Genomic DNA, 26,425 nt, shown 5'->3' on the forward strand with positions numbered 1-26,425 from the left:
CAATAAAAAAAAATGTTTAAAACTGTGACAATGAGGAGCACCAGAGAAGACATGAAAGAACTCTAGAAGCCTAAAAAGATAAAATTGTATAATTTAATAACAAAGCAATCAGTGTATTTCAGTTGCTCTACAAACATTTGTGTACTTCTTACCTTAATCTGTGTCTGAAAAAAGAAATGGAGCTATGAAGCTCATACCTGAGCTTGTTAGTGTAAATCAAACTTCTTCGTTTTTTGTTTTTTAATTAATTAATTTTATATCCAAAATGTTACCTTTTCCTGAAGAACAAGTAGCCTTTTTTCTTAACTTTCTTCTTCTTTTTTTTTTTTTTTTCCTGTCTGCTGTAATCCTTTCTATACTGTAATGGTGCAGTACCTTGATAGGGGGTTAATAGATTTTTGCTGGAAGCACTAAATCAGTACCCCAGTTTTACAGCTTTTTTACACTGAAGACAAACAATTTCTTTGGTCAGAATGAAATACTTTTTTGATGAATCTCAGCTTTGAATGGTCATACTAGAGTATAAGAAAATCTCAAAGCAAACCGGATTTCCTCTATTAAAAAAAAAAGTAAAGAAAAATTAGGACTTAAAAAATTCTAAAAGCACTGTCATGATTAAATTTGCAAATTGTTTTTGAGAGCTTGTAATTTTGATCATATCTGCATAAAGCATCATTTACTTTATGTAACATGTCTTGAGTATTTTGAACTGGAGGATGAACACAGGAGACAAATCTTGTGTGAGCTAAAACAGGCAGGGTTTTTTGGGGTTTTTTGTTCTTTTTTTTTGTTATCAGGTGAGTTACAAATAGAAGTAAGGAAAAAAGAAGCAACATGGCTAGAAAGATGTGGTCACACTTTTCCTTAATATTTAATACCTTAAAGAATCTTCTCTGACAGCAATCAGATTCCAGAAAACTTATTTTGAGTTTCTCTCTGTGGAAAAACTCTGTACTTCAGAGTTTGATAAGCTGTGCCAAGAAGTGTTTGTAGTTTAAAAATATTTAATAAGATGTCTGCACAAACAGCCTAAATGTTGAGAGGGATGGGGAGGGAAGAGGGGCTGTGGGGGATCTGGGATTCCTGTGAGGAGTCTCCACGACATTACTCAGCACTAATAGAAGGGGCATAGTTGACTTCCAGCCTTCCCTCCTGGATCTGTGCTGGAGAGAGAGGAGTTTGCTAAGGAGAGATTGAGTGCCGAGATCAATGATATTATGGAATATGGGGAAAAATACAATAAAACTTGTCCTGAGCCAAAGCTACTGGTCAGGATTTGAAAGAATCAGGCTGTGGCAGCTGCACAGCAGTGCTGGCTGAGCTGCCTCCCAACTGCCCAGAGTGAGCATTAAAGAAAATGACAGATGCTGGAGGTGCTGTTCTCCAAGGGGCATTTTCCTCCATATGTTGTGGTCTTGTCCAGTTATGCTCCACTCTGGGGACAAAGTCTCCATGAGAGTTAATGTGACTCTAAGCTCCAGCCTTTGGTCTGGCATAAGTAACTGTGTTTTAGCCACAACAGTTGCTGCATCTGTGGTGCCCATTCTACCAGATAAAAATGATTCCTGAGAGCAATTACAGCAACTGGATAGCATGCTCTTAACAGCCTCTCGAGATAATTTCAAACTGACTTTTCCTGTGTGACACGTCTTGATACAATATTTGACTAAAACTGAATGCTCTGTGAAGTTTGCTGACAAATGAACTGATTAAAAGGCTTGTATTTACTGGAGAACCTGGTGGACTCTCCTTAGTGGATTATTTGTATCTTAAATGTCCTGCATCCTACAGAATGACGGTGTGGGTAGGACAGTGCATGTGATAGGGAAATGTTTTGGTTTGAAAATTAGATGAATTTTAGACAAACATCAGTTGTCCCATTTATAAACTGCTGGTGCCAACACCAAATATAGCTGGTACTAGCAAAGTCTAGGTATTGCTTTATAGGAAGAAATTTTTTTTTTCTTTAAAAAAAGGTCTTATTTGTTCCCCAAAACCCTAGTTCTTGGTACATTGTAATGCTCCAGCTTGAAAAATTATGCATGAACATGAACTGCTGAGTTCCCAGGTTTTATCCTTTGCCTCTGCTTTTTATAGAAACAGCCAGTGTTGGTCTGTTCTTCCAAGAATCTATATCACTGGAGATGGTCTGGATGAAACACCAGCTTTGCCCATGTGCTGCCACTGCAGGTGTTTGTTTTGCTAAGCTGAGAAGGGGATGCTGGCAGGACAGTGTATGAGATGGAGGTCTGCTCTGGGACTTGCAGCCTTCTTTAGTCTGCTGTGGTCTGGTTTTGGCTTGTTAGCTTCACCAGGCTTTTGAGAACTCTGGAAGGGACAGGGGCTAAGTAAGGCTGCTCATTGAGTTAGATCTTCAGTGTGGAACAGTTTTGCTAAGCTTTTGTTGGAGCACAATCATAATCTTTTTTTGGAGTATGCCATATTTTTAATGTATGCATCTAGACAATTTTATTTCAAGAGCCTCTGTAAATATATGAAATGCGAGTGTTTACCATCACATAGTCTTCCTGTTCTTTTTAAAGTGTGACTGACAAAATTGGTGTTTCTTTGTCTTCCTGATCCTTCCTCCCAGTGGGTGAAAAGAGGTTAGGTAAAATATTGGCAGGGTTTGACTGTATTTTTCCTCTGTTGTGTATATAGTTTGTTCTTCTGAGGTCATTGGGATAATTTAGCTGTGTAAAAATATATGAGTGTTGGCAGGAGTGGTCTTGACCATACCCATTTTCCTGTCTGTTTTAAGTGTGGACTCTAGGATTTTAATTTCTTATGTCAGTCCTGAAGCCTTTTTTACTGTCTTTCCATTGTTCTGATGTTAATGTTCACTGGCTCCAGATAGGTAACTTTAAAAAATATTTGAATATGTTTAATTATCATTAATTCTGCTTAGAATTGCTTTAATGCTATCATATTTCTAATCATATAAAATGTCTTTTTTTTAACTTGTCCTCTTACATTAAGGTAATTTCTATAACGTTATCCGTATTGCCTCAATTCCTCTTCATGATGTTCTTGCAACCAGGATTAGAGCAGTAGTTAAATTCTCTCTCAAGTTCCTGCTACATTACAGTGTTTAAAGTAAAAATACATGGCTTAACTGCATTTTAGTTGCATGGTGAACTTGGAAGTAGATTTTGGACACGGAGTTCAGATTTTAAAGCGCTCTGCAAGAGTAGAAAGGAACTTCAACTCCAGCTGCTTTATGAGCAATGACAGGACCTGTTCCCTGAAACTGTCAAGGAAGCGGTGGGGCAGTCACAGGTGACTGTCACCTTCAGTCTCCAGGCATGCCACCCTAGGTCTTTCATTTTGCACTGCAGACACGGGACGTATATTTCTTCTGGGGATGAATCCGCAGCCCTGGTTTTGTTCTGATAACAGCATCTGGCACTAGATTGATTTAACAGACTCTGAGGTTTGCTCTTTTCAGATATGCACTTGTAAGGCAGCTTCTGTGCAGCTCTGACATGGCCACACGCTACTGTTGTTTTTTCTGCCTCCTAGCACCACGTGTGAAGCTAAAGCTCTTTGACACCTGCCATTTGGACCCTTTTCTTACTGAAAAATGTCATCCTTTTCAGACAAGATGAAGACAGATATCTGATCATTCTTCCCTTTGCAGGGATGTGCTGAGGGCATGGTTCATACACAGATGAATAAAGGATTCCAGGCCACAGCTATACTGTTAGGTTTGTCAGTGTAGTACAGTAATTTATATCTAATAACAGGAGAAATTAAAGAATGGTAACTTCATATTATATCTTGCCATAATTCTCAAACTTATTTCATTTTGCTGGAAATTGTTTGCTAGTCTGCTGCAAATTACTGTTTTAATGTCAGGAAATTCCTCACCACTTCTTTGGGGAGGGGAATGAATGTAGTTGAGTAATTGAAATCACTAAACTTTGAACTCTTCTGATTCTCTGATCACCCAAATGTTTTATGTGGGATACATTTTCTGCATTCGTCCAGGTCTGAAATTTAGTAGAAATGGGCTGTATTTTCCAAAGTTTAAACTTATTTAAGAGAGAAGGTTTTAAAATCCTGTGCCACAGTTGATCCTCCTGTATTCTTGACGCTTATTTTGTGCTAACAAAGAGAGAACCTGGTTGTGTGGCTCAGAAGGTAATTGTCCTTATGTTTCAAATGTCCTTTTATTTTCTTTGGTTACAGGCAATATGCTGTTAGAATGTAAAATTAACAGAGCCCTTATTTATACTCTGAAGCAGTGAAAGTTAAAGTTGTTGGGCTTTCTTAGCCCTAAATTTCCCAGTTTGAAGAGGAATGGTTAATACTTGAACACAACTGCTTCAATAATTGCATTTTTAAAATATACTTACTAACTTTTCAGTCCTTGTCATATGTTTCTACTGACTTTTGGATATGGGTCTCTTTAGTTGAATTGGCTTTGAATTCATGCATTTTATGTGATGTTGAAAGATTATAATTTGGTATTTCAGAGCATTAAATTTTTCTTTTGCATATTGTATTTCATCTGAATGTGCATATTTCAATTCTGTAGTAAAGTTCAGTTCTGCATAAGCATTTTGGAAAAACGATATACCAAATACTGTTTTAAGGTTTAATGTTATTTTAAGATAAGTCATTATTAATGATTTGAAGGAATGATATAAACAGTAGTATGATTATTGTTAAATGCTGAAACAGGCCTAATTCTTTTCTCTTCAGTAAGTTCTAAAGATCTATGCAGTCTACCAGGGAAGCCATCAGCTTGACTGATGCTAAATATTACTTGTGTTGGAACAGGAGAGAAATAAACCTTACTGCACAGGTGATTGCCCTGAAATTCTCTCATTTCAGTAGCTGCTTTGTAAGATGCTTATTAACTGTCTCTGCTGTAGAGTAAGCAACCTGTTTCAAAAGTAGGGTTTGTGACTGAAAGACATTCTGTTGTTACTTGCTGCATGGCAGTTCCTGGTTTGAAACAGTTTAATTATTTTTACTTTAAGAAGTAGATTGAGTTGGTCAGGACAAGCTTGCTTTTTTCTTTGTATGGTGTAATTTCTGACGAACTTTTTGAAATACCAAGCAAATTCATTCATACATGGGTAGATATATTTACAGACTTTTATGTTGTGAGTTCAAAACACTTGTGAGTAGAATTTGACTTAGTGTTTTCTGTGGAAACTTAGACAATGTGACTGAGCAACAATGCAGGATGTGTGTCACTGCTTGTCATCTGATGTGTTGTCTGAAGACAGTTTATGGGCTTAACTTCTTGTGTGCTTGGGAGCTTCGGAGCAAAAACTTCTTTAAAACTTGTTCATCCTCTAATTCAATGGCTTCACTATGAGCTTTTCTGTATTACTTTTGAAAAAGTAGTCTATAATACCTCTTGTCAAATTTGACCGATTTTGAAAGTTGGACTTCCACATAAATGTGTGGTATGAAACAAGTTAAAATTTTGAATGAAGCAGTGAAAATCGATGAAAATTCCTTTCCTAACAGTGTATTTTGTCATTGGAAAATATATTTAATACTGGAATAACTCCCGAGTTATGTATGTTGTTAAATTTTAAAGCTAAATCTTTATATTATTTAAAAGCACAGATGAATTGTATGGGTTTTGGCTTAACTCTGTTAAAAGATGATTGCTTTCTAGTTTAATCTTTTTTTCATGATCCTGACATCTTCCTTTGCCGTACCACTAGCTTGTTGGAGGTGAGGGAAAGACCACATTTTGAATTTAATCTCATCTGTCAGAATGAACAGGCTTTTAAAAATCTTTTCAGGTTTTTTGTTCTTTGGATACATAGTTGAGTATATACCTTTTTATCTTACGCTTTCGTGACATATGTTCCTCATAAGAAAAAGAAAGGAATGGCTTAGCTGTGTCAGAGCCAGGGTCTGTCAAGCCCGGTATCCCATTGTTCCCACAGTGAAGCACGTGTGGCTGAATAAACCCCAGAGTCTCTCTCAGCCTGCCCCTGGACAGCAGTCTTCAGTTGGATATGTTCATCCCCTCCCCAGCAGAAGGAACTGTGCTGTACATGGTGTCTAAAGATGGGGTTACTCATGTAGATGACCATGAGACCCTGAGAACGAAGGTAACTCTGCTCATGGTGGCAAGAAACCTGAAGTGTGCCGCTGGTAATGAGTTGTTGGAGGGGCAGTCAGCGTTGCTTCTGCAGTGGGTAGTGTCCTGCTTGACATGGGAGAAGAGAGTGAGACACAAGTAAAAATGCAAATCAAGAGATTATTTCTGTTTCGTACATAGAGGTTCTTTGACCTCCCGTGGGTGGTTTTGATTAGTCGTTGAAAAGGGCTATGTGAGGAGACATCTAAGAACAGATGCAGACATCCTATTTCTCTAATACTTCCGCAACCCTCAACCATTTTTTGTTTTAGGGTCTTCTGGAGCCTAAAACTGTGTTTTCAGTAAGGCCCAGTGGATTTCTCCTTCATGAAACAGCCCAATCTTTTATGGAGCCTGTTCTTAATTAAGTCTTCCTTGTGCCACCTGAGTTTGTTTTTAGTCATTAGATCTATCAACATAATTAAAACTTGTAGCATTCCAATGCTTCTACATGGAACCTTTTTTTTTTTTAGCAAATGTTTTGTAATTTTATTTTGCTTTATTTTTCTATCTTGGGTAATTCTTAAGCCAATAATTTCAGTAAGTAACACTGAATAATCCTTTGACCCTTCTGTGCTTCCGACATTTTGTTTTCACAAGCTTTTGAAGAATATATCTATCAGTTAATATGTAAATGGTTGCATTAGAGGAGTTTACAACAATTACAAAATTTTGATTGTAAAGGGAGTTATATTTTAGTAGATGATAATTTATGATCAAATAAGAAAATCTGCGTCCATTTTGAATTTTACGGGCCCGTGCTTTTTGTGTGACCATGATTTTCTTTCAGCTGTTAACACTGATCTCTTCCTTGCACTGGTATTGTTTCTTAAAATGTTATTTTAGAGGCTTCAAGTTGTAAATCAGAGGGTTGGAGGCTGTAGACACAGTCATTTATCTGAAGTAGGATAAAGTTACTCTTTCTCTCTCTGCAGGTTATTAATCCAGTGTTGTATTTGATTGTGGGGAAATGACTTCAATGTAATAAAATAATCTGAAATGTTGGTAACATTCATAAAAATGTCAGGAAACTGCATCCATCTTTAAGCCTAAAAGCCTCTAGCCTGATACATCTTTTTTGTTATAACATACATCAGGTTTTTGCACATAGTTTTTAAAAGGCTTTCAGTGAAAACTTACTAAGAACTTTTAAGTTTTGAAAAATGTTATTACATACATGTGCATGAAATTTTAATATGCTTGAATAACAGTAGCTAACTCGTTTGTTACATTCAAACTTTACCTCAATGCATTTTTGTAGGTATGCAATAACATTGAAACAATAAAAAATTATATGTATAGTTCAAATACTTTTTTTACTTTTTACAAGAAAGGCTTATTTCCTGTAACAATTATGATATCAAAAATCGGATTTTTTTTAACACCTCGTCAAATTGTTTCATACCAAATATATGATGCTTATTTAAGCTTAGCTGGAAAATAACTTTTTCTAGTAAACGTGAAAAGCCTCCTTGGAGTACAGCAGGCATGGTGTCCAGCATAAAGCAGAGGGACCACCAGGTGGTGCTAGTGGAATATGGTTAAGGTTGGTTTAACCTGTATAAAATGTGTCTTAACAAATGTGAATCAAAAAAAAAACAACCCTTACTTTCTCTGCAACAAGCCTGTTTGCACAATGAAAAAGAGTAAATTGAAATACTGTGTCATGGCTTTGTGGTTTGGGCACGTTTTGTTTATAAAAGCTGGAATGGCTAATGTGGGAGGGAGGCATTATGGTGGCATGGGCCTGGGTTCTTTACCTGTTTTTTTAATTTTTTTTTTTTTTTTTAATTAATTCAGGGAGCAGTTTATGAAACTTACCCATTATCTACTACATTTTGACTTTAAGTAGCAAAATAACTTTAATAATGTTGGTTTCTCTGTGAAGATTTTAGCCAGTGCAAGACCCCTATTAAGCAATATGCAGAAAGGAGGGTAGGGGACTCTAGTTTTCTGGTTAAATGAATTATGTGGCTTCAAAATTCAAAGTAGAAACAAATTATAGTTCTGAACATACACAGACTTTCTGATGTTTTTACCAGCTCTTATGAGGGGTTTCTTTTAACTCTCTTGAAAATTGTATCCCTTAAAAAATGGAGAGGTAAGAGAGCAATGAGGAACATAGTAGCTTGCAGTTCTGTTGCCTACTGATTTGAGCAGGTTTGGTTTAGTCTTAGTGCACCCAGCTATAAAAACATGTGTTTGAAAGCATGTTTCAGAGCATTTTGCTACATTAAATAAGCATACATTTATACTATATAACATCACCCTTTTAATGAAGAGTATTAGAATTAAAAAAAAAAACCACAACAGAAAGCCACAAAATGTCTTTAAACAAAAGTGACTGTCTCCTGACTAGTGAAAAAGCAAAATCCAAAACAACTTCAGAAATCTCCAAACCTATTTTGCTTGTAATCTTAGTGTTGTGACAAAGCTAGATGTTTTTAGTATTGTGTGTGCCAGTCATATCAATAACCACCTCACTGTAGCTAAAACCAAACTAAATCAAACCACATGACATCCACTAATAGGTCTGTAAAATCTCAGTTGACTATAGTGGAATGAACCAGAGGATGGTTGCTCTGGATTTTGTGGCCCTACACATTTACTCTGAGTAACAAATATATTTGCCATCTGGGTTTTTACTGTCTAAGGCACAGCAGTATGGGGTTCTGTGTGAGGAGAAATTCTTCTCCTTTTCCAAGTTTTCTACACCCAGGTACTTCATATCTGCATGCGTATAGAAAAACGTCTTAGAGTGGATGTCAAATATCCACTGTATGCTGCTCTTGAAAGTGTATTTTGTTTTCCTCCTTGAGGTAATTTTTACTTGGCTTACCTCTTACTTCTCCCCCAGTGTATAAATGCTCTTGCACTTGAGGAAAGGAAGTGTGCTCTTTTCAAATGCTGCTTTCTGCCATCCTGAGTTTAGTTTTATTTACCCATTTTAACAAGAAGTTTTTGTACTAGCCACCTTGAAAGTTAGCACGAGTCACTACTATAGAATGATAGCAGAATTGCATTTCTTTCACTTCTGAAAATTGTCAGTGTAGCATTAATGAGAATCAGTAAGATGTGAAGTGTTAAAATTCCCATCCATCCCACTTTTTTTTTTTCACTGCACAAAATACTGTGCAGTATACAGTGTATAGTGCAGCATTGTACAAATGTGAGCAAAGCATTAATTTTTTTCTTAGTTTTTTTTTTTAAATCAAAATGAAATATTAATGTAATAAATTTAGAAAGTACATGAGAGGTTAACTTTTGGGTCTGTTCAAATACAAAGAGATTAGAGTGATCAGTAAAAAGTTGTTAGAAGTATGTGTTAACGTGCGTGGTTTTTGGAAGCAGTTTCCAAAAAGGGAGCACTTACCAAATGCCTCCTTTATAAGGTGTGAACAGGTTAAGAACTCCATTCTGCTGCATTGTTCTTTACAGTATGTATTTGTCAGAAAAATAGGTTGATAAGGCTTCTGTCAGCATCTCAATTTTTTTTCAAGAGTTAGGTTTTTGTGATATGACCATATTTCTGAACTTGTTTTCATGGTGACCCTCAGTTGTCTATTATAGGACTGTTTTCTGAAGGTTGGTGAGATTGAAGGAATGCCTGTAATACTGACTCTTTTTAAAAGATCATGTAAAAAGTTTAATTTTCACTTGCCTTATGCAGACTGCTGGTCAGCTGGTCTGAACGATTTTTCTCTCTTGTGAAGCAGTTGTTTGAATAGATCTTGGGCTATTATACTACAAAAGAGAACAGGATTTAATCCTCTGTATTTATTTAAAGATCCAGTTTTTCTGTGCTATTCAAATGTTCTTTTGAGTTTTGGGTAATTATAAGGGAGACATTTCTAACTATCTCTTTGTTTAAAAATGTGACCTACTAAATGTACTTAAAAGAAAATTTATAATCTAATTTTAAAACAATATGAGAAAAAGTTAGGATTTCTATTTAAACGCCTGGACTCTTGTTTCCCTCATTATGGAGAAGACAAGCTAATTCTAAAAGTGGAATACTAAAGTAAAAATAGTTCTAAAATAGATACTATTTCTCTCCAGTGCAGTAGCTGTATGATGCCTTAATTATTAGTCTGAAGTTCAAGTTCTGTTGAAGTCATTTGAAAAAAATGTACTGTTGATTCAGTGGTGTTAAAATTTCACAGCTGAAAACAAATTTACACTGAATATTTGATTGCAGATTTCTCTTGAGTTGAACTGGAGTGCTCAGGGTTGTTTTTTTAATTGTGTTGTGACTTGAATTGGTGAGTTTATCATCGTTACTGAGTGAGTCTGAGGTGTGTGGTAGATGCATGAACTGTAGTTTAGGTGAGTGCAGTCTGTGTTTTTCTTTGGGAATGGCAGTGAGAGCGGGGAGAAGAGGGTATTAAATGCCACTTCTAAGCGAGCTGCAGCTCTGGGTCAAGCTGGGTTTTTCTGAGTATTCTGGGCAGTTAACCATAGGTAAGGTGTGTGCATACTCATGACTTGCATTCATGTAATAGTTTAATTGATATTAGACTTGAAAATCTAGGTGGTTTGTAATGAAATTCTCAGGTAGCTTTTTGTTTTGATAGGGAAAGTGCTTTGCTTATTTACTTCTGGCAACACTTGTTTCATGGTTGTTTTTCTCCTTTGTAAGATTACTACAGGGGCTGAGATCATGCACAGTTTGTATTTATAGTGGGGCCAGACCTGAAAAAGAATGGATGTTGCAGGTCAGGGAAGGGGGGGTGTTTTGACTTAAATGGAGATCTTTTCTTTTGTCTGTACTGTCTGAGTTTTATAAGTATTTGGTTGATTCAAAACATTTTTAAAACATGAGGCTTAAAAAAAATCCAGATATTCAATTAAAAACTTTCTAATCTTTCAGTTTTGTGGTGTTTTGATTATTTGTGATTTTTAATTTTCAGCATTGTCAGTGAAGCAGGAGCATCTATTTACAGTGTCAGCCCAGAAGCATGCAAGGAAATGCCAGACCTAGACCCCAACTTAAGAAGTGCAGGTATGAAGTGTGTTTATTTTTACCACCATTTCAGCATGGAGCTCAATTATCTGTTCTCTGACTGTTTTGTTTCTAATATTAAGTGTAATAATAATCAAAAGCATAAAAAGTGAAGTTTTGGATGTTTTGTTTCAGAACTTTAATTCTCTTCTCATTTCCCATTTGAAGTCCTAGGAATTCAAATCAATGACATAATTTACTGCCGTGGCCTGTATTGTAAATGTTCTTGTGGAGATACTCCTGCAATAGAATGGTACAGGAGAGTTTATGGGAATTGGTATAATAATGAATTGCATAAACTTTCACAGTTGGATGTGTCCATGCCCACAAGAGCTAGACCCTCTTTCTTTTGTGCCTTATATGTACAGAAATGTCTCTAATTAATTAAATGTTTCAAGGGCCAGAAAAAGATATAAGAATAGAAAAAGTAATTTAAAGCTGTGCATTCGTTGTGATCACTTTGAATTGAATCACACATTGTGATCATTTCCTGTAGCTGAATATAGTCTTCAAGAAATACTATTTTGGTTTAGTTTTTAAAAAATTATCTGCTTCACCATAAATGTATACTGAGGTATAATACAGTCCCAGTACTTAAAAATTTACAAGTGTTGCCACTGTTACAATTTTCAGTGTTTGGTTAAAGAGCAGTCTTGAAAGATCAAATTCCTAGCAGCTTTGCTGGTGCCCAAGCACTACTCATGGATTTGGTTTACTAGGAGTCAGCTGTAAGGGCAGAATTTTTTTTGTTATTTGTGTATTTTTTTATTTGAGATCTTTTTGTATTTGTTTTCATTAACCTCATTTTTCTGTTTTCTTGGTTTACCTGCAACTTGCTGTCATACCTGATCAAATAAAGCACATTTGAAAGTGGAGTGATGTTCTCATATAGGAAAGTTTTCCAGAAAAAGTGACATTGTTCTTAATTTTATTGTTAATTTAGCAGGTTACTGGCCTTGAAATCCCAAGGAAGGTGCAGAAGTAGGTCAGCAGAAAAAAACCTTGAAGTTATGGGGCATTTGGGGGTAAAATTTTCTAGGATTCCCCATGTTCCTCTTTCCTTTTATTTCCACAAAGGGAAAAGGGATTTGTGTTAACACAATATTTCAAGTGAATTATTTTACAGTAATATTCTTTAAATGTCTGTATCATCCCTTCCCTTTGTCAGACAGACCTCTAGCTTGTTTTTATTTCACTCCTTCCTCCCTGCCTTCAAACAGACCCTGTTGTGATTATCTTTCCTGGGCCACAGGTTTTGAACATGTCACAGTATGGCCACAGCAAATATTTAGGCGTGTGACATTTATGTATTTGTGACAGATGCCACTAAATTTCCCTTGGGCCAAGGTTTATGTTGCCTGTATATTAAATGTGGGCTTTGAGTTGCTGTAAATTAACAGGGAAAAACTAAAAAGACAGAAGTCTAATTATTAACAAGATGTTTCTTCAGATGTACATGATTTTCCTTCTTTTGGAAGTTAATGTTTGAAAATTGCAGGCAGTTTTATTTAGTGTTGTGCATCAAATGCAGTAAACGAAAGTCAAACTTGTAAGACATGACAAATTTAAGTATTAATTATCTGTAGTTAATAATTTCTCCATTATTACTAGGAATTCCTTGAGGCATAATTTAAGTGCTGTTGCATCTGGTTTGAAAAGCATTAGCAATTTTAACATGCCACAGCAGTACCACAGAATGTAGAGAAATTGGAAAGGGATAGGATAAAAAGTGAAAAATAATTGCTTAGTTCCATAAATGCTGGCTGTTATGGAGTTGACAAGTAGAAATATGTTTATTACAGTAGAATCTTTCTAAAAGTTTTAGACTGTCTTTATATATACTTTGGTGTCGATTTTTAATTAGCTGCAACTAAAGCTGTGGACATTTTTTTTTTAAAGCTGAACACAAAAAATTGACATAGCATTAGAGGGAAATATTAACTGGCTTAGGATTTTCTGTGTTTTTTCTTGACCAGCTTTTACTTTTGTACCTAGGATTTTCCTTTAATATGCAGCAAACAGAAAAGTGACATGGTGTCAAAGCTCACTTGCTTTTTATTTTAATTGTTGTGTTACATCATGTCAGGCTCTGTGCTTACATGATAGCATTTAGTACATTAAAGGAAGCTGACAGCTGCATGATGAAGTGTGACATTTAAAGTTAAAATAAAAGGTACAACTGACTTGATATTTGTGATCTTAACACAGTTTGCCACTAACATTTTCCTCAACACAAACTTTGTAGAAGTTGGGATTTTTCAGTTACATAGTTAAGCCAATGTTTGTCCATCAGGTACATAAAGGTAGAAATATTAAATAATGCATATTATGTGAGAACATGCTTTCACATCTTGTATTATATTCTGTATCATATTTATGGTATTATTTAGCAACTGTGTAAGTTTTCACTCCATACAGATAAATAGAAGACATCAGTCCTGATTAAAAAAAGAAAATTATTACCTTAATAATTTTTCCTTGGCTGAATGTTGTATGTAGGGGGGAACCAGCAACCTTTCATCATTTCTTGGGGGTGTTAATTAAAGATAATAAGCCAAGAACTCAGCTGCTTGTTATTTTTTTCCCTGTGAGCTGTCTTTGAAGGTCATGGATGACACGAGTTTCTAGTAAATGATTGAGAAAGGTCTCATTATAAATTAATAGTGTATGTATAAACTATAGTGGGAAGTCCTTATAGTCAGAATTTCCACACTTTCAGCCAAAGTTGCATTTGCTTGGGGAAAAAAAAATGCTCAAAAATAATAATGCTCATTCCTTTAACAATTTGCTGGTATCTCCAGAGCAGAGAATGGAATAATGTCTCTCCAGTTTTAGAACTGTCCTCTAGAGATGGCTGCCTTCATTGTAGCAGTAGGCAATATCAGCTCCTAATATGATTTCTTTGCAGTGAACTAGGGTCTTTAAAATCTTTAAAGCATCAAGGCTGAATATTTCAGGAAGCTGCAAAAGCTTCTGTGCTGCTACTGCAATTCATATAAAATTTTGTGGAGTGGGACTCAACTAAGTAGATAGTAAAGAACTTGATGAAACCTAGTTACTTGTGTCTGAGTAGAGTGAGAAGGTGTATATCCCCTTCTGACAGTCATTGTAGGATTAATGAGCAGAACAGCTATTTCTCAGCCTCACAGAATTAGGAGATAAGAGGCTTATAGGCCAGAGCAATAAAAGGATTTCTTACTTGATAGGCTGAGGAAGTTCAGCTGCAGCAGATTAGGAAGGTTCTGCCTAGAGAACAAGCCACTGTAGTGTAGCAATGGGTGTATTTGGATGAATTTGCAATAGGGTTGCAGCCTGACAGAGAAGAGAAAAGCTTCCTTGAATTCTCCTTCCCAAAAGCTGTGCCTGAGAACAGGCTGAAGATTTGGAGTGGGAATTGTTGTACGGGAGAATGGACACCATAAAGAGGGTGCTTAGCAAGCTGTCAGTGTTGATCATCTTTGTGAAGCTTATAAATATGTCCCCTCTTGAGGCTTAGTAATAGCCTGCTCTAGGCTTAATGGAATGGCAGCAAGGCTTGGGGTGACTGCAGTCCTTTTTCTGCCCTGGCATGTGTCCTCTGGCCACCTTCTTAGAAAAGGAGTCAGATGTTGAATTTGGTGTTTTGCAAAGCAGTCAAATTAATTTTTTTTCCTCCTATTTTTTTCTTGGTGTTTAGGGGTTTTATGGGTTGGTTGGGTTTTTTTGTTGGTTTGGTTTGGTTGTTGTTTTTTGTTTTGTTGGGGTTTTTAGAGCCGCCATCAGTATGGCACTTTTCTTGTGTGAGCTTTGGTTAATTTTATTCATGGCAATGTCAAGTAGGAGTTTTTCCTTGTAACCTCAATGTCAGGTCTTCTGGATTACTCTAGGTATCTGTGGTTGAGATTTGCTTGTCTTATTGTCTTATTTTGTTCTTTTTTTTTTTTTTTTCTTTTTTTTGAAGGCCTGGTTTTAAGTTTTCCTTTGAAGCAGTTTTAAGTGCCATGCTCAGTGAACAGTGACTTTGCCTTGCAAGTTTACCAGTAAATTCTCCTCCTCTCAAGTCTTCTTTCATTATCAGAGCATTTGGGAAGATTGTCTCTATGGTATTCTTTGCATGAGCCAAAGAAAAAAGACTCAGTGGTGAGGAGCACTCATCTGTCAAATAGATGGACTTGTAGATAGTCAGTGTCAAATTGGTTTTTTTTCTTGTCCCTGGGCCTGTGAACTCTGGAATTAAATTATCTTCCAAAGGTTGATACCTTCTTTGTTATCCATCCTGTCCAATACAATATTGCCCAAGGGCTTATTTAGGTGGGCAGAGCCTACTGAAAATGAGTCTTCTGGGGCAGGAAATAAAAAGAGTCTGTGCAGGTGTCAGTGACCATAACATCTCAGAGCTTCTCCGCTTCTACAGTTTCTTATTGTTGGAAAAGCTTCATCTGAACAAGTTTGGCTACACAAAATGGGAAGATCATGGAGGAACACGTAAAATATATAGAAAGTGTGAGTAGGTATGGCTCGTCTTGAAGGGCTGGCACACAGAAACATGGAATTTTTCAGACATCAGTGTTTGTGTAATCACTTGTCAGAAGAGATCTCATGCTAAGCCGGTGTGATTTTTTTTCCCTACCTTAATACAATCATGGGCATTTGGTTTTAAATTTGCAAATCTGTGTTCAACTGCTGAAACAAACCCAACATACTAGGGCTTGTCTACTCCAACAGTTTCAAGAAATGCTTGTTTTCTACTCAGACATGAAAGGCCTGAGGTCCTCTGTCAGGACCAAACAGTTCTGGCACCCAGGTAGGAAAATAATATATGTAGATAAAACATTACCCAAAGTTACTTTTTTGCGAAGATTTGGAATACTAACAGGGCAAGTATGTGTGTCATGCTACATGCCCAGGTATGATCTGTAGAAACACTTAAAAACTATGTTGTTTTTAAAGTATGATTTCTGAGGATAAAGGAGACCAAAAGGTCACACAGCACAGCTTGCCTTAACATTGTCAAATCCCATCTGCTTGTCTCCTCTCCACAGGGCAGAATACATTGGATTATTGTACACTCAAAGTTCAGCACACCACTTGCACTTTTCCTAGCAAAAGAAAGCCTTATAGGCTTTGGGGGCTTGTTAGGACTTTGTGACAGTCATGCTACAGGGTTTTATTCCCTGGGGTGCAGTTAAAGATAGAGACGTGCAGTTCAGAGCTGTCATACTGACCAGCAAGTAGAAGGTAGAGATTGGAAAAAATATAATTTCTTTTGACTTTATCTTAAGGAAAGTAAAACAATTTGATGATTAGATGTGTGGGACATAGTGCCTTGATGTCTACTTGAGCTAATTTCTTCATCTTCTTAAAAGAGCACTATTCCCCTTTGGCTATTGAGGAGAGAAGGTCATTTTTCAAAAACTTTATTGGAAAGAAGTATTACAGTTAAACCATTCATACTGCTTTCTGAGTGGAAGCTTCCTTCTGCAGCTAATCATAGAGGACTGGTGCAAGTTCCCCAAGTTTTCAGAAGGAGTTAGAAGAAAGGAAAGGGAACACTGAATTTTTATCCATTAAAACGTTTTGCCAGCCTGTTTAGTTGGGTTGTGTGCAATTACAGTACAAAATGAAATTGTATTCCATCTTTCATCTGCTGTATTTTGTAGCATTTAAGAATGAGTTTAAGTGCAGTGTTGGAAAGAAAACTGCAATGGTTAGAAATGAAATGGATGGTTTTCATGGTTTAACACTGGGCTGGCAATTAACCAAATGACAGATGCTCTATTAATCCCCCCTCCTGATAGAAAGTATAAGGGAGAGAGACTTATGGGTTGGATACTAAATTACATGGCTTTAATGAAACAGTAATGATAAAAAAGGGAAAAATGATTGAATATGTACAAATATGCAGAAAACTGATACCATGTTCCTTCCCTCTTTCCCCCAAAAACTCTCACATAACCACCGAGGCTGCAGGGCAGCCCTGGGAAAGTCCAGGCTGGACTCATGGAGTCAGCAGCAGTCAGGAGCTGGAGGCGGGAACACAAAGATTCAGGCTGGCATGGGTTGGGACCGCAGACAGACAAACAGACAGAATCCTCCCAGGTTGCCAAAGTGAACAGGAACAGGGGAAGAAGGGCAAAGAGAAAGGGGCTGACCCTCATGATCCCTCAAATTTATACCGAGTATGACACATATGGATGGAATACCCTGGTCTATTTTGGTCATCTGTCTTGTCTGGTCTTCCCTAAAGGAAGGTTGCAGGTGTGACCTCTTTACTTCTTTTCTCTTTACGGAGCATAAGATGTTCCTTAGAACTGGGCAGGGGCCTTGGTTGTGCAGACACTAAACATCAAGCATTACGAGTCCTAGAAGCAGACACTGACTGAGAAACTGGCTGTTCATTTCAGCAAGTACAGCTACTTACAAGAGGCTTAGCTGAAAGCAAAATTACAAGACAGAAAATTCACTCTGTCCTGGCCCAAACCAGGTTAATAGGTAAGGACGGTCTTGCTCCTTATCTCCCCGCAGGAAACGGTGCCTACTAATGAGGAGAAGCTCATCTCGAGGCATGGGATAGGTTCTACAGTTTAAACAGAAATTCTGTGGATAACTTTTAAAAACAAACCCTAGTACAGTTAGTCTGGAAAGGACCGGTCCTCTTATGGCTGTGATGGACATGTGTGCCTGCATCAGGATTTTGAAGAAAATTGGGCTTGAATTACTCCAAAGCAGAGGCACAGTGCTGAATGGGTTGTTTTACAAGTGTTAGAGATGTTTATGTTCTTTTTTGTTGTTCTAGACAAAAATCTAATGTTTTCCTATCTGTTCAAGCTTCGTGGGATGTGTACGAGATAGTATGTGATCCTTATCATGCTGCTCACTGGCACTGCATTTGCTCTGAAGCTGTGGAGTGTAGTAGGCTGGAACAGAGAAGCTAAATCTTCTGTAATCTGCAACATCAAGATCCACTTAGATTCCCTTAGGCTTCTGCTTTGTTACCAAATTAAAACGGGAGATTATTTTGATCCAGGTGAGAACTCTTATGCCTGGTTGTTTTGGATCAGCTTTTCCACTATTCCAGCAGAGTTGTGTGGGTTTTTTATACCTTTTACCTGAGCATCATTCTCTGTGCATGTACAAATGTTTGCAACTGATGTGTAATCTTTGCATGCTCTGTGGAAAGATGGGAAGTGCACACTTTGCCTTCCTCTTGTTTACCTATTTCTTGTAGCTCAGATGGATCTGAGTAAACAGATTTGGCCTTTTATTTACTGTGCTTCTGAATAAACTGATAAAAATACTACCTATTCTGTCTAAAAGCAATGTCAAGTCCAGACCCTGGTAAAGCCACTTGCCCTTAGCATGAAAGAGCTATGAAAATTATTTTCTTCCTTTCCTCTGGATGTAACTCGGTGTATGTGTGTGCCTATATATTTTCCTTAGAAGGCTTTGTTACTTATTTGAAGCATGGAGCCACAGAAAAAGTAAATACAAGGATGCTCTTCAATTTAAAGAGATTTGGTTTGCTTCTAACACATCAGTGTGGTGCGTTACGTGCCAAAGCTGCTTGTCTTACTGTAGGCACAGGAATGAAAATTCTGATCACTTATGAAAGGTTAATTTTTTGGTTGATATACATAAATAACTCCTGTTAGTACAGAACTTAAAGCGATTTTTTATTTTTAGTATTAGCAGTAATCAATGATATGGTGATGTAGTTAAAATTAGTACCAGCAGTCTGAATGTGAAAAACATACTTACAATGTCTACCTTTTAAGCTGAGCAGATGGGGAAAGATTTCTCTGAATCTTTATCAAGCTGTAAGATAACTCATTTCTGTGACAGAAAAATCACATCAGGCTTCAATTAAATTATTATACGTCTCTCATCTCACCTTAGATAACAAAATGTGATATAGAAATGACGTATTCTTGGGAAAAGTGTTTTTGAGAGTGTGCCTCTAAGAAATATTTCTTGGAGAAATACTGGTATTATAAATCTGCATTGCAATATTCACTTTTAGAGGTTTTCAATTTAAATGTATTTTTTACTTCCTTTTTGTATTCAAGCCATGTATTTTAAAGATTTTTGTAGTAAATAAATAGAACATTGTCATTCATTATTTCATTAATCTTAGGCAAATAACAGATTATCAGTTTTATGGAGTTTAAAGTAAACTAAAATATAACCTTTTTAAAACAAAAACCTGCTCACTTGCCACAGAAGAATTTTGGATGAAATGCAGCTGTTGAACAGTTGCTTAAAATAAATTGCATACTTTAAACCCACCAAGAAGATATATGAGGATTCAAAACTGTGTCACAAACCCTGACCTACTGAGAAAGAATGCTTAATGAAAAGACTACTGTACGTTTCACTGTATCCTTTGCAAGGAGGGTGAAATCCAGGTCAACAGGATAGAAAGCTTCCAGGACTCAGGAAACCTGAACAATCGATCATTGAGTAAACATTATTTCAGATACTTATGGAGAGTAATTGATCTTGAACATAATAATAGGCCTTATAAAAAGATTTAGTAAGTTGTAATGTTTCCATATCTACCCTTGTAGGAAATAGTGACACTAATTACATATGCATTTTTAAGTTAGTCTGTGATTACCTTAATGTATTAATTTTTTATTTCATTGACATTGAAGTTTCAACCCAGAGAGGTTGAAAGATTTGGGTACTTTCAAATAGAAGAGGGGATGAATTACTTGGATGTTACAGTAGCATGTCTCAGCAAGAACAGAATACTGCTATAATAGAAATACAGAATGTTCTCATTTCTGACAAATTTGAGGTTGAACTAATTATAGCCTAATAGATTCTGGTTGCCATCTATTTATTTGTAAAACATTGGTTAAACTACCCATGGCCTTCACATCTGGAAGCCTCACATTGTTTCAAAACGGAAACAAATGTTCCCACTCATATGACATAGCTAAACTGCCACAGTTGTTGACTGGGTCATACTTTTATTCTTATATAAAGACCCATGTATTTAAAGAAAGGACTGCCATCATCTCAGACTTTGGGCCAAAAACATTTTTCTACTCTCAGTGGCAATCAACATGTGAATGGCACTGCAACTGAAGGAAATAAGTTTATTTATTTTTTTTATTCTTCCACTCATAAGCATTCCTGGCAGTCTCCCACACTGCCTTTGGCAGAACTTTGTATGTTCATTTTCACTCTTACCCTATAAACAGCCATTCATCTTCTGCTTTATGGCATGGCTCTTACATAGAGCAATGCAAAAGGAAAACAGTTTAATATGTGAGTGTCTGAATGCAAAAGCTGGCAAGCTGCCCCTGAAGTGGGCACAGAGATTTAAACCATTTATAATAAGTTTTCTTATGTTGCTGACAAGATTTGGAGCTGCTTTTGCATCCTAAATAGTGTGCATATCTGATTTGGGCCATAATGATTGCTTTAGATCTTTTCCATCACTGAGGGGAGGCAGGTAGCCTAATTAAGAAGTTAGCACTAATTCTGTATTTTTTAGGGCTGTCAGCTGGCATGGCCCTTGTTTAGATACCATTTAGAGACATAGTTGGAAGCTGGCTATGTTGGTTTTGCCCCTCACTGTTGAGAGTGGGAACTTTTTTCAGTCTTTAGTATGGAAAGATTTAGCCTGAAAACTGTTAGTAGTAGTCTGGAGTGGAAACTCTCCTTTTTATTCCCTGTGAAAAAATTATATCACTTGCTGTAGAAAATACTAGTAAAAACAAAGTTATGTGATTTGAACACGTGAGGAAAATAGTCTTAATTTTTAATCTGTCAGTTTGAAATTAAGAGAGATTTGGTCTTCTTAAGAAAGGAGGATCCAGATAATTAAGTATGTTTGCAAATTCTTGAGGGACTTCTGCTCATTAGCCATTAGGAAACTGAACATCTTAGTAAAACTCCTTATTTTCTGTGAAAATCAGAGATGGAGAGTGATATGAGTAGCGCGGGCAACTCTTATCAAGGCTTTTTTGCTCATCATACTCTCATTGCACCTCATCAGTGGTAGGCAAAAATACTGGACCATCTCATCTGATGGCTTTTTCTTGTCAACTAACCAAAGCCTGGAGTGAATTGAGCCCACCAAACAGCTTAATTGCCATTTTTACAAAACATCAGAGAACGTCATGACGAGACAGGGTTTTAGTAAATGCATTTTCTGTAATCTTTATTTCTCATTCCATTGGGAGGCAAAGTTCATCTACATAAAAGTCAAAAGACCACCTAGGCCATCTTGTCCCCCCAAGCTTTAAAATTTTACATGGATTTACTGCATGGCAGCACAATATGTTACTGTCACTCCAAGTATTGCAGTAATGTTTTCTTCTTAGTTGACAACTTGAAGCTTTGCATCTATCACGTTTGCAATTCTTGTGATGATTTTGTAGTAAAGGGCTGTGTCATTCTGATCTTAATACTCTGTTTAATATTGAATAGGGTTTTTCTTTCATGTTTTACTTAGTCTATTTTAAGAGTTTTTCCTCAAGCTTTTCATGTTTAGTTCTGCTGATTACTTTTGATAAGTCTGATTTTCTGGGTTTTTTTGCCCTGCGTGCCATCATTTATTTTGTACTTGCTTAAGAGAAAATGAAGCATAACTTAATAACAGTAGAAGTGAGAATGCATTAGCTGTTTTGTTGTCACTTAAGTATAAACACATGGTTTCTAGCCATTCCTGAAATGCACTTTAGGCATATAAACAGTGTAAAAGTGTAAAAGAGGTTAGTATAATCCATTCTTTTTGAAATGGATTGATTTAAATTTTAGAGGTGAAAATGTAAGACCATCAGGTTTTACTGTGTCTGCCTGGTCCATGGTAGCAGACCTTGTACTTGCACTGAGCCCTTACAATTTCAGTCAGACTCAGCTTCAGTAAGAGTCCAACAACATGGATCAAATCACCAGACCAGAACCTCACTGTCCCCTAAAAAGATCTATTTGCCTATTGCCTACTGAAACAAAGAAAAAGTGGGTTTGTCTGTACAAGAGACAGTGAATGCTTGTCTTGACTGAATTTGCATGTACAGGGAATGCATTTCCCTATTGTGCTCCCTTTTGGTTTGAATTTGAAAAGTTCTGGAGTAAAATTGCAGCTGTAGTGGCAGTTCTGCAGGTCAGCTGTTCTGCTGGCATTGGCTGTGGGAGCTGTGTCCCTTGGACCATATAAATGACTGTTTGTGGGTCTTCATGCTTCAATATTGTAGCTTTTAGGGTTGATCCAGGAAAACACTTAAATGTCTGTATAACTTCATGCATGGGAATAGTTTTTCTAGTTCCAGTGGGAATACCAGCATGTATTTGTGCTGAAGTGCTTTGCTGGATCAGGTCCTCTGCTGGAAGCCTCCTAGGGACATGGCAGCATTGTCAACCTAGCTATTATGACAAGAATAGCCTAGATTTTGCTTTAATTGAAGGTTCCCAGGAGCAGGTTATGCTTGGAAAATTCCTTTATCAACCTATGCATGTAGTTGTCTATTTTTAAAAGATGTAATGAAAGCAAATGTGGACAGTGAGAGATGCTTGCTCTCAGCTGATGCAAAATCTAACTTTTGATCCATTTTGCCATTAGGTGTAATTAAAAGAAAATCCTCTAAAATGTGTTATAGTTATTAAACAAGTTGAGATTAAGAAAGTTTACTGAAAGGGAAGTATAGTATCTATACATAAGCACATTCAGAAGAAATACCTAGTTTTAGATGTTTCCTGGTTTGAATCAGTACTACTGTCAGTGGTGCTTTGCTCAGCTTCTGTTTTTTAGGTGAGTGGTGATAGATGCCACCTAATATCTCAAAGTGATAACCAGTGTACTTAACACTGTTAGGGTTATTTTGGTTTTTTGTTTTGTTTTGTTTTTTTCCTTGACAAGAAGGCATCTGTGATGGCCTTTTAATTCAGACCTGCTCTATCAGAGATGCAGGAATATCAGATGTCACCAACACAGAGCTCCCTGACCCTAGCTACCAAACAGCCACTGTCAGCCTAGGTTAAAATAGATAATAAAGGATATGAAAAGTCTTGCATGACCGAGCAGTGAACTTCATGTTAACTGTGCATTTAGCAGAGTGGGGTCTTTAAAGGTGAAATCTCTAATGTTGCATTTAATGGATAAACTTCACATTGTGCTTTGAGAAGCTTGCATTGCAATAAATGTTAGGTCTCTCTGCTGTTTTGGCCTCAAGTATCAGTGTTCAGTCCAATCGTTTTCTGAAATGCTGTGAAATCTTCAACACCTTGCATTAGTGGTTGTTGCTATTTAAATTAGGGCTGCAAAGATAATCAAGAAAGTGGAGCACCCTTCATACAAGAGAAGTGGCCATGTTCAGGCTGGAGAAGACAAGGCTCTCAGGGACCTTATGATAAAATACCTAAACAAATAAAATACCTAATAGGAGGGAAGGCAGATTCTATCAGTAATGCCCTCTATAAGAACAGGAGGCAATGGGTACGCAATGAAATACAGGAAATTCTGTCTGAACACCAGAAAACATTAATTTATTATCAGGGTTTTCAAACACTGGAATGGGTTGTCCAGAAAGGCTTCAGAGTCTCCATCGATTGAGATATTCGAAGGATGTGTTCCTGGGCAACCTGCTCTTGCTGACCCTATTTCAGCAGGGGTGTTAGACAAGATTATGTCTGCAAGAGGTCTGTTGAACCTAAATAATTCTGTGATTCTGTAAAAGGGTTTATTTTTGGAGTGTGTATGTATATATCATATGTATATGATAATCATAATCATGGTCTTAGAATTATAGAATGGTTTGGATTGAAAGGGACCTTAAAGATCATCGTGTATGTGTGTGTGTGTAAAATCAGCTATTGACCACTGAAAATACTTCCAGTTTTCCTGTTTGAATATTTTGTATGTATTGTTAAGCAAAGCACCATGCATATAACTTAACTCCCAGCTCCTGTCTGTTCTTCCTTTAAGACTCTCTTGATTTGATTAAAAATGAACTTAAATGTAAAATAAATTTTAAGAAATGTCTCTTGAAATGACTAATACCAGCAGTGAGGGTGAATGAACTGTTCATCAGTGTTTACTTCATTAGGTAAAATGAATGCTCAAAGAGCTCCTAAACTGGCCAACCTATTTTATCTTTATTCAGGAGGAAAAAGTTTAAAAATATAATCCTGGAAGAACAGAACTCTTCTAATTGAGTGTATAGGGAAGGGAGCACAATTGCAAATACTGAATGTAACCCAGTATCTGCAGAATTATAATTAGGCCAGGACTGAGAATTGACATTTGCAAATAAGTTTTTTTTCTGAGATTTTATTAAGTAAAGGATCTATCAATAAATATAGGCTTTAAAAATGCATTCTTGATTCAACATTTGGATTTAGAAGGCCAGAGGTTCTTCCATGTGCTCTTAACGGCACCAGAGATGTTAGAAACTGCTGCTTTTTTTTTTTTTTTAAATGAGGATATAAGGATGACAGATTGCAAACTGTTGTGTTTTGGTATGCAATTTATATTAGTGAAGCCCCAAACCATTTTCAAAGTGAACACTGAATTTTATGGTTGGATTATATAAATACATAATATGAAGGTATGTTGTGTGTACCTTACCATATTAGATAAATAAGTAGATGAACAGTTGCTCCATTCTTTTTTAAAAGTTTATTTGTTTCTGCATACCTGTGGCTTAAGGTTATATTTCAGAGCTCAATTTTAAATGTTATATGAGCATTTAGTATGGATTCAAGGGAAAATATAATGTACACAGTTCTATTTATTAACTGTAGCCTGAAAAAACTTTTTTAATGTCATGATTACAGCTTGAAATCTCCTTAGGTCTTTGCTTGAATTATTCCATTAGAGCATTTGATTAATGTACATTTCATGTTCCCTGTCTATCAGTGAAAAAGGATTCTGTTATATTATTCATTATTTCCAGGTTAAAAGAAGATCTTAAATATGTAGAAGATTAAAAAAAATATATCAAAACCGATTGCATGATTTTGATTTTTCAGATAAAAACCATAATTGTTTTATAATTCTGTTTTTCAGTTTCCATAGCTAGACGTGTCCAAGACCCATTAGCTGAGCTAGTGAAAATTGAGCCCAAACACATAGGAGTTGGAATGTATCAGGTAAGATAATAATACCGTGTATCATTTAATCTATCAAGTAATCTGTCATGATACAGAGCATCATCAAAATGCTGTTTTATAATTATTAACTAGTTATGGCTCCTTTAAAAGACTTTTGTAGAGTTGGTAGAATGGTAGGTAAATTAGGAGTCTGACAGCCTTTTTTTTTAAAGCTCTACTTTTAATGATTACGATTGAGACTGAAATGGCTATAGGTATAGCCATTGTATATAAACTAATGTATAGTCTATTGAAACCACCAAATCAGACAGGTAACCTGAGCTGTAAAGCTTTCTCTTTTTTGTATTGTTACATCAACGGGGTTTTAGCTCTTTGTGTAAGATACAATAAGATATTGATCTGCCATTTAGAAGCCATTAATTTGTACTATTAGGCACATTCCTTCTTAAAAGTTTGTAATGAAAGCATTTGTTTTCAAGTTTTGTTTACTGAAGCTGAACTGGAAAGTGTTTGACAGTTTTTATACATTTTTGTATGTTGTTTCTTAGAAGCAATTTTCATCTTCAAAGTGTCTTCACAAAGTTATTGTTATTGAGAAGTGGTACATAAGTTATTGTCATTTTATAGCATATAGGCGTTTATTCAGGGAAGCATTTATACATGGGCTTAAGTCCTACCAAACAGAGGAGTAAGAAAAAACATACAGAAAATTAAGCATCTACTCTTCTCTGTAGTAGACTATATTTTCATTCACAGCAATCTGCATTTTTAAGCCTCACCATAGTTTTAATAAATCCTTAGATACACCTCCTGCCAGAGTTATTATCACCACAGAAGCTGTAAGATACTCAAAGATACAGAATTTTCTGAGGTACTAGAGCTTTATAAGACACTACTGAACGCAAATTTGCACTCTTGAAAGCAAAGTTAGGAGCTCTGCTGCCCCTCGGGCATGAGAACTCTCTCAAGGCAGGGTGAGGGGAAGGGAAAAAAAGGAATTGAGCTGTTATGACTGATCTTCCTTCAGACAGAACAGTCACTTTCTGGCATCTCAGAAGCCAGTTTTGTTGTACAGGGAGTCCCAGAGTAATGACTGATATAATTGCTCAGATATAGATTATTTCAGGACAGAATTTTCTATTATCCGAGACAACTTGAAAGGTTTTATTACATTTTAATTTATGATCTAATTGTGGACTGTAGCTTTTTTAATTTCTGGGATGAAATATGTATTGTGTAGTCTAGACCAAAAATGTAACTGGCTT

At 36.4% G+C, this 26,425-nt stretch overlaps 1 protein-coding gene across 5 annotated transcripts in view; it reads left to right on the forward strand.

The window, feature by feature from the left end:
* SRBD1 (S1 RNA binding domain 1) overlaps positions 1-26,425 on the forward strand; it is a 123,168-nt gene that overhangs the window by 50,791 nt on the left and 45,952 nt on the right. For all 5 annotated transcript variants that reach the window (XM_071739443.1, XM_071739446.1, XM_071739445.1 and 2 more), the window contains exons 16-17: positions 11,026-11,117; positions 25,117-25,199. In XM_071739443.1, the coding sequence (XP_071595544.1) occupies positions 11,026-11,117; positions 25,117-25,199 (175 nt within the window). The remainder of the gene's footprint in view (positions 1-11,025; positions 11,118-25,116; positions 25,200-26,425) is intronic.

Source organism: Heliangelus exortis, chromosome 3 (genome assembly GCF_036169615.1).
Source record: "Heliangelus exortis chromosome 3, bHelExo1.hap1, whole genome shotgun sequence".
Lineage (NCBI taxonomy): Eukaryota > Metazoa > Chordata > Aves > Apodiformes > Trochilidae > Heliangelus > Heliangelus exortis.